The sequence below is a fragment of the Equus quagga genome, chromosome 1 (genome assembly GCF_021613505.1).
Source record: "Equus quagga isolate Etosha38 chromosome 1, UCLA_HA_Equagga_1.0, whole genome shotgun sequence".
Taxonomy (NCBI): domain Eukaryota; kingdom Metazoa; phylum Chordata; class Mammalia; order Perissodactyla; family Equidae; genus Equus; species Equus quagga.
Window position 1 is genome coordinate 18,271,479 of NC_060267.1, and position 14,563 is coordinate 18,286,041.

A 14,563-nucleotide genomic window follows, 5' to 3' on the forward strand; every position below is an offset into this window, starting at 1 on the left:
TCCCGGGTGCAGACATGGCACCACTTGTCAAGCCATGCTGTGGCAGGCGTCCCACATATAAAGTAGAGGACGATGGGCACGGATGTTAGCTCAGGGCTAATCTTCCTCAAAAAAAAAAAAAAAGAAAGTGCCTGGTGCATCACCAGTGATCAGTAATACTACCTGTGAGTAGAAGTCAGTTGCCTAAGGTCAGAGGCAGAATTTGAAGCCAGGTCTGGGTGACTCCGTGGCTCATGGCCTCAAGCGCTGCGTTGCACTTGTGCCCTTCCTCGTAGGACCACGCTTGGGCTCTTCCCCATGCTTTCCTGCACTACTGCCCTTTCAGCCCACACCGGGCTTCCTGATTCACAACCCTGCCAGGCCCTCTTCTTTTGGTGACCGGCCTGGAGGTGCTCTCAGGAGCCAGGGCTGCGTGCAGATTTCGTCTGTGCCATTTAAACTTTTGACACCCAGGTCAATGAAGACAAGAGAAGTATCTTCTGTTAGCACCAGGCAACAAACGGACCCCAGGTCTCTACTCAGCACATCTCCACTTTCCTGCTCCCTGTCCTGCATCCCAACCTAGGGCACAAAGCCTTAAGGCTGGGAGTCTGTTTTCTACAGAATTCCCAAAGTCCAGGCTCACCGTCTAGCCCAGAATGTGGTGGCAGGGCCAGGTGGGCCCAGCGCTCCCTGTGTCCTCCCAGGAAGTCTGCAGCGCTCTTAGCCATGAGCTCTGTTTGTGCTTCTCTTCCCACCTCTTCTGTCCTTAGACACACACACACACACATACACACACACACACTCCCCATGCCCAAAGCAGTGCCACATGGCTGAAGGAGAATGGGATTTTGTCAGAGACAGGAGCTGTCCTCTTGGCTGTGTGAAGTGGGTGGGTCACTTGTACTTCCTGTGCCTCAGTCTCCTCAGCTGTGTGATGGAGGTGATAATGCCACACCTGTCGCAGAGGCCTATGGTGAGAATTTAATGAAAGAGTTCACCAACTCTTCTTTGTGTTACTTTAACCTTCTTTTTAAAATTTCTAATTAAATAATATATGAATGGCTTTATTCATATAGTTCATTTTTTAAATCTTAAATAATATAAAGCAAATGCTGTTTGACCATGTCCCTCATTGCCTTCCCCAGTGGTAGCTGCTGAGGTCAGTTGTCTCTCCTTCCAGACCTGTCTATATGCATTTTATAGATATTTGCTATATAGGCTCCTAGGATATATAGTTTCGTGGGGCTTTTTTGTTACATAAAGGGGATAATATGAGATGGATTCTTCTGCAACTTGCCTTTTTCTCATAATAGCATATATCAGAGATGTCTCCACCTCAGCCCTGATGCTCACTGTTTATTTCACCATCCTGTAGTTGACAGTGTTTGGGGTTGTTTCCAGGGTTTCACTCTTGGAACCAATGCTGCCATGAATGACCCTGGGTGTGCTGCTTTGCACACTCATGTTGGCATTTCCGTAGGATGGACACTGTCCACGTGTTATGTTTTATGCTGATTGAACACATTGCAGCCCCAACTTTTGGTATGCAGGGCCTGTTTATTGGTGGCTCTGAGCTGGCCTTTCCATGGCATGGCTACCCTATGGCCTCTCAGCCTCATCTCTGGGAGGACAACAGACACGAGCCTAGGTCCTGGAGACAGCAGGGTCAGGCCAAGGGTGTGGTCGGGGGGCCCTGACTGGGTCCAACACTGGCCAATAGGATGACCCAGGAAAGTTGTCCTTTGGCTCCTCTGCCCTGTGTGCATGCCCCTCGCTCCCTGCAAGCCCCCTCTATTCCATCGTATCAGAATAGGAGACAGGTGTTCTAGTTCCAACACTGGATAAATGACCGTCAGCAAGTCACTCACGGGCTCTGGGACTCCTTTCCTCATATGAAAAATAGTGATAATAATACGTATCTCCTAGGGCAACTTGGGTAAGTGAGATGAGATAATGGATTAGTGTGTGAAGGGACTATTCAGAAGTAAGTTAATAGCATCCTAGTCCTACTCCTGCCTCTTGCCCCCCATCCCACGTGCTCCTCCTGCAGGGTCTTGTATTCAGCTGGCTACCAACCCAAGTACCTGCTGTCCTGTTAGGTGTTAGCACCCAGCCCAGTTGCTGGCTCTCTGTTAGCTCTTGGCTGCCAATTAAGATGTTGACTATAACCAAGATATCTGCTCTGAACCAAGGTGTTGTAAGTTAATACTGCTTACTGTCACCCAAGTTCATGATCAGGTTACTTTTCCCTATAATGAGTGCAGGCTATAATGCAATCTCTGATAACATCTTTTGCTGTCATTAACTGTCAGTTCTCTGAAGGCAACATAGAACATAGTAGATACTCAGTGAATATGGTTGGGAATAAATGAATGAAGAGCCCGTAGTTGACTCACAGGCCTGAGGTTGCAGTGATGGGTGGTACCAGACAGTGGGATTGAAATTTGGGGTAGGCTATCCCAGCGAGCACCATGTAGATAGGCAGCCATGGCCACAGGGCAAGGGCAGGAGCAGAAATCATTTCATTCCTCTTTTCTCCAAGAGTAAGCCAGCTAGCTGCTCTAGGAGGCCTCCTGGGTGGAAGCTCATTGGAGGGGCCACCCCTAGACCTGGTCGGGTCCAAGCCTTCCAGGTTGAGAGATTCAATTTCATTAGCTCACCCAGGGGTGACCAGGCTCTGGGAAATCAACCAAGCAAGGTACTGATTGATAAGCCAGATCAGCAATTTATTAACTTATGCTGGCAGCTGTAACTGCTAAGCAGGCTGTAGCATTTGAGTCGGCCCCTTTCCTTGCTCACTCTCTCTACAGAAGGAAAATTTACTTGGGAATCCAAATCAAATTCAGAAGGAGCAAAGTAGAATGGAATGAATGACCCTATTACTAATAATAATTAATGTCATATGCACTGTCAGTTATTTACCCTCAAAACCACACCATGGTATGGTCGTTATTACTGTCCTATTTTGTAGAGGAGGACACTGAGGTCAAGTGGGTGACAGCTACTGAGGGATGGAACCAGCACTCAGACCCTGGCATTCCAGCTCCGGTCTTGTGTTCTCATACACTGTTCCCTCAGCACTGCTGAGCTCAGAGACATGTCCTGCACAGGCCCCTCAGCCCTGCTGTGGCTCTCCATTTGCCTTCTGTTAAGACCACACAGCTTCCCCGGGAACATTTCTGCCTCCTTGATGAGCCCCAGGAGACACCTGAGTCTCTGCAGCAGCGTGCATGTGTTCTCAAGAGGGCACCGCTCCTTCTGCAGATCATAACTATGAAACCACACTAAGAGCCACCATTCATTAAGTGCTTACTGTGTGTCAGGCCCTGTGCCAGGCGTTTTGCGTGCATTATGTCACTCTCACAACAACCTCAGGAGGGAAGCATACTCGTCTCCCTTCTGCAGATGGGGACAGTCCCAGGATCAGAGAGACTGAATACCTTGCCCACGGTCCCAGCTAGTGAGTTGCAGAGCTGAGACTGGGATCCAAGTGGATCTGACTTTCAAGTCTCTACTTGTAATCACTCCCCACCCTCAAGGGTGACATGCCTGTTGTCCCACATGCTGGAGTTACTCCCTTCTGGGGCCTCTGGCCCCCTGGGCTCCAGCCCCTCTCCCTCCATCCCCCTGCCCCACTGCTCTGCTACACGGAATCCCCTACTCTTCACACCATGCCCCTCACCCTGAGGGGTTCCCATGGCCTTCTCAGTCTAGCAGATTCCTACTCATCCTTCAAGCCCCAGGTCCAGTGTCACCTCTCCTGGGCCACCTTCCTCCTGTTATGTCATTTACCAGGTTTTAATGCAATCATCTGTAAGTGTCCCCTCAAAGGCAGGCACGGCATGGTGGTCCTCCTTGTCTCTGCAGCTCTCAGCGTGTCGCTGGCACCAGCTCATGCCCATACGCATTTATTGTATAATGAATATTTCAGAGGACCCAAGGAACACAGATCTTCCACACACAAGTGACGGAGGAGCTGGGCACAGCTCAGTTAACAAGAATGTGAATTGATTTAAAGAATTCCTATCATGGTGTGGACCAGTGGTTCATAACCTTTGAGACGCTGGTGGAACTTTTTGCCTTCTTTCTCCCAGAAAGCTACACCATGCCTGTCAAGTGTCATATGTTACTTCTAGGGGGGGGTTCTGCTCCCTGTGCTTGCACCTCAGACAAAAGCTAAGTGGGAGGAATAGGAGCCGGTGTAAACAGTGGGAAGGCCTGGGAGGGTCAGCAGGGTAGCAGAGGGGAGCTGTCTCTAAGGTACTAACAGTTTGTAGTCCGTTCACCAAGAAGGTGCCCCAGGGAGAACCTGATTTCTGGCAGGAGACACATTAACCCCCTGGGCGCTGCCAGTAAGCAGCAGTGCAGAAAGGTTGAGCGTGGGAGATCTGGAGCCGGCCTGCTTGGGTTCAAATCCTCGCTTTGTCACTTCCCAGCTGTGTAACCTTGGCAAGTACTTAACATCTCTGGGCCTTGGTTTCCTCTAGGAATAATAGAATCCCTACTCAGTGGGGATGTTATCAGCTAATGTCTATAAAGCATGTAACAAGTGCCTGTTCCCTAATCACTACTCCACAAAGCATTCGTTTATCCTCTAAGAGCAGGCCCTGAGGGAACAGCAAGAAGACTAGGTCTCAACTTTTATGTCCCCTCCTCCAGGAAGCCTTCCCTCACTCCCTGCCACACTCACCTGGGTCAGGCTCCTTATTACCAGCCCCCATGGCACCTCGTATTTCTCTTTGTTGCGCTCATCATACTAACGCTTACCTCCCTGCTAGACTCTAATCTCTACAAGGGCCAGGATCTTGTCTGTCTCGTTCTTTGCTGTATCCCTGTGCCTGGCACATCATGGATGCTCAGTAAAGAGGTGTTGAATTAGGGAGGGAAGGTGTTGGGAAGGTTCCAGAATCTGGGCTGTCACAGGAGAGTCACTGAGCAACCAGGCAGCAGGTGATGGTAACAGAACCAGGGGTGGGCCTAGGTGGGGACAGTGGGCCCCCTTGGTCAGTGTCACAGTGGCTGCACCTTCTGACTTCTCTCTCTCCCCCTGCTTCCCTCAGTTCCTGGCATTTGACACCCAGTTGCTGATGGGTAACCGACGCCACTCGCTGAGCCCCGAGGAGTACATTTTTGGAGCCCTCAACATTTACCTGGACATCATCTATATCTTCACCTTCTTCCTGCAGCTTTTTGGCACCAACCGAGAATGAGGAGCCCTTCCTGCCCCCTCCTGCCTTCAGAGAATGCCCCCTTGCTGGTCCTCAGACCCTCCCTGTGCTCCTGCAAGCCCAGATATAAAACTAGCTGCCAGCCTAGCCTGTGGCCAGCCCCCTCACTCCCCTCAGTCTGACCCTCATCCTCACCCTCTGCAGCTTGTTTGTGCCCCTGCCATCAGGGACCCTGTGGAATCGAGGTCACACCATCCCCTCTGCGGCCCCTTCCCCTCAGTTATATCTCCCAAACTGGGACAGTCAAGGCTGGAGGCTCCTTTGGGTTTGAGGACCCAATGGGTGAGTGGGAGGAGGTGTGCAGGATTTCAGATGTGGGAAAGAGACCCCAGGAAGCCTAGGTGAGGCCCACACCCTGACCCTGATTCCTCCTAAGACTGCCACAGCTATGTGACCTTAGGGCACACTGTCCTATGTTCAGTCCACCGCTCCTCTCTTTCCTTCCGGATCAGGCATTGACACTTTGTAAGGAAGGGGGTGGGGAAGACAGCCAGGAGATGAGATGAGGGTGCTCTGCAGGTGGGGGGATGCGTGTAGACAGTACGGTTGTCCCCGCCTGCCCTTCCCTCTCAGCTCTGGGACCAGTGGCTTGTTCGAGGCACTTGAGACCTGGGGCCAAGGGCAACAGGAGAGGGGCAGGAAGCCGGTGCCATCTGCGCTTGCCTTGGTTTACCCTCCTGGGTCATGACAGAGCACTGTTGGGGCAGGAGGGTAGGGGCAGGAGGCTCTGCTCCGAAGTGGGGCCCTGTCCTGGGGCTCCAAGGAAGGTGGGAGCAGGGCAGCCAACTGGGTGGCCTGGGTGCTGCAGGATCACCAGTTCACCCAGCCCTGCAGCCACCTGGGAGGTGTTTGGGGTTGGCAGGACCGAGACCTATATCCTCTCACTCTCTTCTCTCAACCCCCAGGCTCCCACGGCCTGAGACTACATGAGTGCTTGGGCTGGGGAGGACTGGATGTTCTGAGGGAGCGAGGGTGCTTCTAGCTGCTGAGCCAGCCCCATCTGGAAGGAATACTGCCCTGTCCCCAGCCCTTCCCTAAGGCCTTTCTGACATCTTATTTTTTAAACCCTCCCCCATCTGCTGCCATTTGCTGGCTTATCCCCAGCCAGGCCTCCTGAGGCCTCAGTTGGCAGTGCCCATGTCCCTTCCCCCAGCTTCTCCGGCCACTCAGCCCAGAGTCCTAAGCCTCCTCCACTCCTTGTCTCTTCATCTCTCCAATCTGGAAGCTGTTCAGCTGATGCTAACAGCCCGGCCAGTCCCTCCAGCTGGTCCCATGTGATGAGGTCCAGTCTCCTTATCAGCCTCCAAGCGGCTGAGATCTTGGGCAGCATATGCGTCAGCCACCCAGCCCCCTGCAGGCTCTACTGGGGAGGGGACCAGGGGGCCACACCTGGGAGAAGCTGTGCAGCTAGCACATGCTGGCAGCCAACTCTGGGCCAGTAGAAAGTTACTGGGTGGAATCAGGGAGGTTCAGAGTGGACACCTGGACCCTCCCTTGGCCTCTCCCTCCAGGGCTCGCCTCTCTCCCATTATTCTGGGGGCTCTGTTTGCCCTTGAGGAGGGTGACTAGGTATGTTATCTATCTGTTCCCAACCTCTCCCTCTCTACCCTTCCTATTTGCAGATTTCAAGAAACATTGCAGAAGCTTTCAAAGTTTTGTTCCATCTTGGGACTTTGAGGAGAGAGGGCACCAAGAATGGATGGTGGTGTTTGTGTGTGAGATAAAGGCAACTGGGAGCCAGGCTGGGATGACTACTGTGTGCTGGGCTAAATCAATCATTATGGCAACCCTACAAAGGCAGTGCTCTGCACACCCCCATTGCAGAGGGGAGCTGAGGTGATCGCGAGGCTTGGTAAAAAGTCCAAGGTCGTATAGCTAACAGACTGGGTGGGGCCTAGAAGGAGACTGGGTGGTCAGGCCCTGATGTCTCTGGGGATTTGTTGTCCTCAGTGCCACCTCTGGCTCTCCATCTGCCCCCAAATACTGCCACCAGATTCTGCACTCTATAGTTTCCACCTTCTAGACACAGCTGGCAGGCAGGATTCTGGTGTCTGATTCCCCGCCTCACTGCCAGTGGGCTCATGGTATTCAGCAAGGGTTTCTTGCTGTCTGTGATTCAGCTTTCCTGTCAGCAAGATGGAAGACCACGGCCAGGGTGGCGCAGGGAGATTCCCACTGACTTCCTTATCCCATTGCCACTCTCCTCCAAAGTCCCTTAGGTTCCTCTCCTAACCTCTGGTCCCAGCTCTGGGGACTACCCCCCACCCCCACTCCTTTTCCCTACTACTCTCAGCCTGGGTCTTGGTCATGCTTCCCAGAATCCACTTGTCCAAGTCCTTCTCTTCCCAGGACAGTTTATGCAGAAACTGGGAATTGAAAGGTTTATTTGATGCTGCGCTCCAAAAGCTTGGGAGAGGAAGCAGGCCCTCAGCAAAAACAGCGTGACAGGGGCAACTCAGGGCCATCTCAAAGTAGAGTATGGTGCAGAGTCTCCTGCTCTGGGTCCTGAGAGGGGTCCAGGACACTCTGAGCTGGCAGCAGAGCCAGGGCTGAGGCCCCTGCGTTCCACCTGTACTGAGGCCGTGAGGAAGCCTAGGAACACCTGCATGGGTCTTGGAAGGAGGAAGGGCGAGTGAACGAGAATGCAGGATTACGAGAAGTGGAGAAACCTAAGCTGGGCGGGTGCCATAAACTGCAGAGGAGGAGGGGAGCATGCTGGCCCCTCACATTTTTGGCAGGGGTGGGGCTGGGCCTCGGAAGAAGTAGGTTGGGTTTTATAAAGCTAGAGGCAGCCAGGAATCTGACCATCTGTGTGTAAAGTCGAAGGTCTCCTGTAGAGGGGAAGACAGATCCAGAGATCCTCTCTAGCAGATGGGAGCCAGGGAGGTACCTGCAAGTCTCCAGACTCCACACCAATTCCCAGGTGCGTGTGTGGCTCCTATGTCACCTGCGGAAGCCCCAGGAATCTTGGTTCTTCCATCCTCTGCTTCCTCCCAGGGGAGTGAGGATCAGATACCCTTATTCCACAATGCTGCTCCTCTCCCTTCCCGCCCCACCTGGGGACAACTCCCAGGGCCTGTCTGCGCTCCCAGTGGGCTGGGATTTCAGACGGCACTTTGCTGCCCCTTGGTGGCTTCCTGAGGAAAAGCAGGGCCCGATGCTGCATGGGAGAAGTGGAGGGGCCTCAGGTTTCGGGCAGGATCTGGCCCACTGGCTTTCATTCCTGGCTCCTCTCAGACCTCCGACTGTTCCCTTTAGCCCATCCACTGTCACATCTCTCAGACACTGTTTACCTGACTGCTGGGAACCACCCGTGTGCCCCCCGGCCCCAGAGCTTTCCCCTGAGTGTGTGAGGGCAGAGACACAAGTCCTTCCATCGTCAGCTCTTCTAAGTTCCTCGGGGTCCCACCTGCCCCCTTCCCTGGCCTTATCTGACTGAGGGGAGATAAGAATAAAAGTAATTATGACACCTGAACCTTTTCCTTTGCCTGCCTTTTGCTTGTTACCTCAGATGGCTGGGGGACTGTGTGTGACGTTTAACTCAGATTCAGTGTGAAAGCTTCGCACCAGAGCTGTGGCTCCCAGCGTAGTTAAGTGTGAATTAAATCTCCACTTTCATCTTTATGTGGAAAAAGGGACACGCGTCCTCCTGTTGATACGTACCCTTTGCAGAGGCTCTGTGCATCCTTGCACTTGTCACAGCCCCGGGAGAGACTCCTCCTGATGGGCGGCCTTCCACTGAAGCCTGTTCTGTTCTTTTATGCACAGTTCTGTTAGAAGATTCTTTCTTATTTTGACCCAAAATCTGTTTCCCTAGAAGGAAAGCCTATATTGTACCTGGAAGGATCACCAAGAGCAACAGTCTTAAGAGTCATCTCTCCTATGAAGCCTTTGTCCATCCCTCAGAGTCCCCCTGCCCTGTACCACTCTAGCGGTGTTTTTTTTTTAAAGATTTTATTTTTTTCCATTTTCTTCCCAAAGCCCCCCAGTACGTAGTTGTATATTCTTGGTTGTGGGTCCTTCTAGTTGTGGCATGTGGGACGCTGCCTCAGCGTGGCTCGATGAGCGGTGCCATGTCTGCGCCCAGGATTTGAACCGACGAAACACTGAGACACCTGCAGCGGAGCGCGCGAACTTAACCACTCGGCCACAGGGCTGGCCCCTCTAGTGGTGTTTTAACCACTTATTCTGCCTCCTCCTGTAAAACATGAGCTCCTTGAAGGCACAAACTGTGGTTTGTTCACCCTTCATTCACAGGACTTGTGGCACGTAGTCTCAGTAAACAGATTTTTTTTTTCAAAGATTGGCACCTGGGCTAACAACTGTTGCCAATCTTTTTTTTTTAAGGATTGGCACCTGGGCTAACAACTGTTGCCAATCTTTTTTTTTTTTTTTTCTGCTTTATCTCCCCAAACTCCCCTTGTACACAGTTGTATATCTTAGTTGCACGTCCTTCTAGTTGTGGTACGTGGGATGCCGCCTCAAAGTGGCCTGACGAGAGGTGCCATGTCCACACCCAGGATATGAACCCTGGGCCGCCACAGCGGAGCGCGCGAACTTAACCACTCGGCCACGGAGCCGGCCCCAGTAAACAGCTTTTGAATGAATGGAGGAATGAATGAATACATCCACTCCAACCCTTTTATTTCACCTAAGAGGAAACTCAGGAGCAGAAGGGGCAGTGACCTGTCCAAGTTGACACACAAGTGAGTGACTGAGGGTAGAGTTAGAAGGCACACGGGTGATGATTACATTACCAAGTTCCTTTGGGGCACTTGAGGCCGACGGTGGCGTGTGGGAGGGGGACACACCACACTGGAGCAGTGGCAGACATTATCCTCGCCTCTGACAAGGTTTTGGTATAAATTCAGCTGGAGCAGAAAAAGGAGCAAGGCATAGGGGACTCTGAAGAAAGACTTTTATTAAGCACCCACTGTGTACAAAGCACTTTCATAGACAGTGAGAGAGAGAGAAAACACCAACGGTGCTGCAGGAGAGAAAACATACCCAACAGCTCCAGCCCCCTTAGCCGAGACTCCAAGTAAATACTCTTCAAGTAGCTCCAGCAGGGACAAGTGCTGAGGACATGTGGAACAGTGGAAGGGGAGGCCTCTGAGTCAGGGCTGGAAGTGTATGAAAGGCTAGGGGTGTGGACTGGTGGACAGAAGGGACGGCAGTCTCAGTTGGCTGTGGGGAGCAGGGTTGGCAGCACTGGGCTCCCTCACCTCCCCCTGCCTCCAGCCAGCCCTCAGCCTCACTATATCTGTCTCCCGCCCATTCTATCTTCGTTGGTTTCCTAGGGCTACAGTAACAAATTACCACAAAGTGGGTGGCTTACAACATCAGAAATAAGTTATTTCCCACAGTTGTGGAGGCTAGAAGCCTGAAATCAAGGTATCGGTAGGGTTGGTTCCTTCTGGAGGCTCTGAGGAGAATCTACTCCATGCCTTTCTCCTAGCTTCTGGTGGCTGCTGGCAACCCTTGGTGTTCCTTGGCTTGTGGCTGCCCTCCAATCTCTGCCTCTGTCTTCACATGGCCTTTTACCCTGTGTCTCTTTCCCTATAAGGCTACCTGTCATTGGATTTAGGGCCTACCCTAAACCCAGGATGACGATCTCTTCCCGAGATCCTTAATTACATCTGCCGAGACCCTATTTCCAAAAAAGGTCACAATCCCAGGTTCCAGGGGTTAGGACTTGGCCATCTCTTTTCAACACTATTCAACCCACTACACCATCCGTTCCCTTCTGGCAGCTCCTGCCTCGAGTCGTGGCCCCCATGCACATCCCCCTCCACCCCTGAGATGGTCTTCAGGCTGAGGCTCTTCATTCCCATTCTTGGGCTCCCAAGTTAAGCTGGGGAAATTATAGAGCTGAGCTGACCTGATCCAGCTCACTCAGGTCTGGCTGCTGCCAGCAAACCTGTGTTTTCCTTTTCACTGATTGAGCCCCCCACACATACACACACCCATACACGCACACACGGATGTCTAAGATCCTTTCTTCCCAGCCTACTATCCCGAACGCCTCTCCAGGTTCTCTGCTTTCATTTCCAGGAAAACTCTGCCAAAAGGAGTGAGCCTTGCCCTGTCTCTCAATAGCTCTATGCCCCTTGGTTAACTCCTTTTTCTCCATGCTAGGGAGTCCATGTGTAGGTACTCTAGCCCAGAGACCCAGCTGAGCCCAGTCTTCTAGCCATGCCCACCAAGTGGCAGTCCTGTGAGGGAAGAAGCCATTTTGGAAGTAGGTTCTCTAACTTCAGCTCTTCCAGCCCCATCCATGTGAGTCTTCCCAGTTGAGGCCCATCATGAAACATAGACAAACCATCCCCTAGATGCCCTGTCCAAAGTCCTAATCCACAGAATCCTTGAACATAAAAGATGTTTGTTATTTTATGCCACTAAGTTTGAAGTAGTTTGCTATGCAGCAACAGATAACTGGAACAGTATTTGGTACCTGGAAATGAGGCACAGCCATAACAAAACTTAAGACATATGGTGTTGCTTTGGGGACCAGGTGGTAGGAGATGCCTGACAGACCCAAGGAGACTGTTAGGGAAAGTTGGAAGGGCCTCCAGGGACTGCAGGTGAAGGTTCAAAACAAAGTTGAGGAAAATGTAATTGGAATCCGGAGGAACAGAGACTCTTGTTATGTCGTGGTAGAAAGTTTAGCAAAACTTTTATGTGGACTAACATGAAAAATTACCTAATAAACTGATGGAACTTCCTAAGAAGATTTCCAGGCAGAATGTTCAAAGTGTCAGTTGGCTTATTTTGGCTTTGTATCATAAGAAACAGATAGTGAGAGAAGAGCTAAAGAAAGAATTATTCTATTTTTAAGTAGAATTTGGAGGAGATGTGAAAAGCCCGGGACAGTCTTTCCAACCAGCAAAGAATTCTCAACGTAATAAAGGGCCTCAGGGCACTGGCAAGAAAACATGGTCTGCTGGTAAAGATGAAGCCAAAGGGGTGACTCTAAAACCCTTTGTTAAGACTTCAGAAAGATCTAAGATGGTGACTCACAGAATCTTTCAGACAGACAGAAGTACTCCTAAAGATCTTAAAGGTGTTTGTCGCACACCCACTCTGATAAACAACAGGGCTTCTAAGGAACTTAAAGATGTTATCACTCAGCAGCTTCACTGGGGGCCCAAGAGAGAGAAGGCCTTGTCTTAAAGATATTTATAAGTGTGACTCTTGTATAATGGAGTCCCCAATAAGATTCACAGAAAAACCACAGAGTTTTAAAGACAGTTGTATTGGTAGAAGCACCACCAGCTCAAACTGAAAGGGACAGAAATAATACAAAAGGAAAAGAGGCCTTTGGACTTCTGAATTTCTTTGGGCAGTGAACAGTCTGAGGAAACTACTCAGCTGCAATATGGGCTGTTCCCTATGGAAAAGACGGTGACTCAGAAGGCAAAACCAAAAGGCCAGAGAGTAAAGTTAAGAGCTACAGAGAATTATTGCCAGGGAGCAATATTGGACCCTATTCAAGGAAATAGCAACATGTGCCCAGCTGGATTGCCATAACCAGTGTCTGCTGTGGACTTCTCATTTCCTCTCTTTCGAACCAGAGCATCTATTATAGTTGTCTTATGCCTGTCCCACCATTTTTTCATTATATGCTCTGTGTGTGTGTGTATAGAGGGGGTGGGGGTAAATAACTTGTCTCTCTAGTTCTGAAGTCTTCAGATTGGGAACAACTTGAGGAGCCTCCTATGCATATAGACTTGGTTTTCTACCTCATTTTGGTGGAAAACATTTTCCAACAGCTTCTTGAGAAAGAGTTCATGGAAGATAATATTTTTGGCTTCTTGCATGTCTGGAAATGTCTTCATTCTGTCTTCACAATTAATCTTTGGCTGTGTATAGAATCAAAGATTGGAAATAACTTTCCTTCAGAATTTTCAAGGCTTCATTTCATAGTCTTCAAGCTGCCAGGGTGTCTGCTGAGAAATCCACTGCTATTATGATTCCTGATCCCTTGTATGAAATCTTCTGTTTTGTTTTATTCTTAATCTTTCTGGAAATATGTAGAATTTCCTCTTTGTCCTCATTGTTCTGAAAATTTACCATATTGTATCTTGTTGTGGAACTCATTTTATCCACTATGCTTAACACCTGATAGGCCCTTCAGTTTGGGGAAATTTTCTTGAATTATTTCTTTGATAGTTCTTTGATAGATTGATAGTTCCCTCTGCTTTCTCTTTCTGGTACTCCTATTATCTGGATATCAGATCTCCTGGGCTGGACTCTATTTTTTGTCTTCTATTTTCTCTCTCTGCCTTTTTTGCTCTATTTTGTGGAAGATTGCCTCAATTTTATCTTCCACCTGTTCTATGAAAATATTATATTTTATGAATATATATTATGAATTTATGAATTATATATTATATTATATGAAAACTGTTCTATTATATTTTTAATTCCCAAGACTTCTCTTTGTTCTCTAAACGTTCTCTTTTCCCAATATTTTATTATGAAAGTTTCCAAACATATAGAAAAGTTGAAATAATTTTATGGTAAACGTCCATATAACCATCACCTGGATTGAATGTTCTTTCTTTTTTTTTTTTTTTTAAAGATTTTATTTTTTCCTTTTTCTCTCCAAAGCCCCCCGGTACATAGTTGTGTATTCTTCGTTGTGGGTTCTTCTAGTTGTGGCATGTGGGACGCTGCCTCAGCGCGGTCTGATGAGCAGTGCCATGTCCGCGCCCAGGATTCGAACTGACGAAACACTGGGCCGCCTGCAGCGGAGCGCGCGAACTTAACCACTCGGCCACGGGGCCAGCCCCTCTTTTTTTTTTTTTAAAGGATTGGCACCTGGGCTAACAACTGTTGCCAATCTTTTTTTTTTTTTTCTTTCTGCTTTATCTCCCCAAATCCCCCTTGTACACAGTTGTATATCTTAGTTGCATGTCCTTCTAGTTGTGGGATGTGGGACGCCGTCTCAATGTGGCCTGACGAGAGGTGCCATGTCTGCGCCCAGGATCCGAACCCTGGGCCGCCGCAGTAGAGCGCACGAACTTAACCACTCGGCCACGGAGCTGGCCCCTGAATGTTCTTTCTATAGCTTGTTTCATGGATGCAATCTCTCTCTTATTTCTTAGAGAATATTAATATTTTAGAATTTTTTGATGCTTTCTTCTCCCTGCATAGTCTTTGCTCCTCTGACTTGCTTATTTCTAGTCTGTTTGGACTCTGTCTTTCGTGTTAGAGGCTTCTTCCAAATGTCTCATGACCTAAGGTCACCTGCTCTACTTTAAGAGTGGGCCCACCTGATGTGAGGCAATAGGAAGTACATCCCCATCTCAGTAGTTTTCCTGCCAGAAACCAAATCTGAATCTGATCAA

General features: G+C 49.8%; 1 protein-coding gene across 1 annotated transcript in view; it reads left to right on the plus strand.

The window, feature by feature from the left end:
• The window catches only part of FAIM2 (Fas apoptotic inhibitory molecule 2), a 32,581-nt gene extending 23,915 nt beyond the window's left edge, over window positions 1-8,666 (plus strand). Inside the window, exon 12 of the mRNA XM_046646925.1 lies at window positions 5,043-8,666. Coding sequence (XP_046502881.1) covers window positions 5,043-5,192 — 150 coding nt within the window. The 3' untranslated portion in view covers window positions 5,193-8,666. The remainder of the gene's footprint in view (window positions 1-5,042) is intronic.
• Window positions 8,667-14,563: the final 5,897 nt, after the last annotated feature.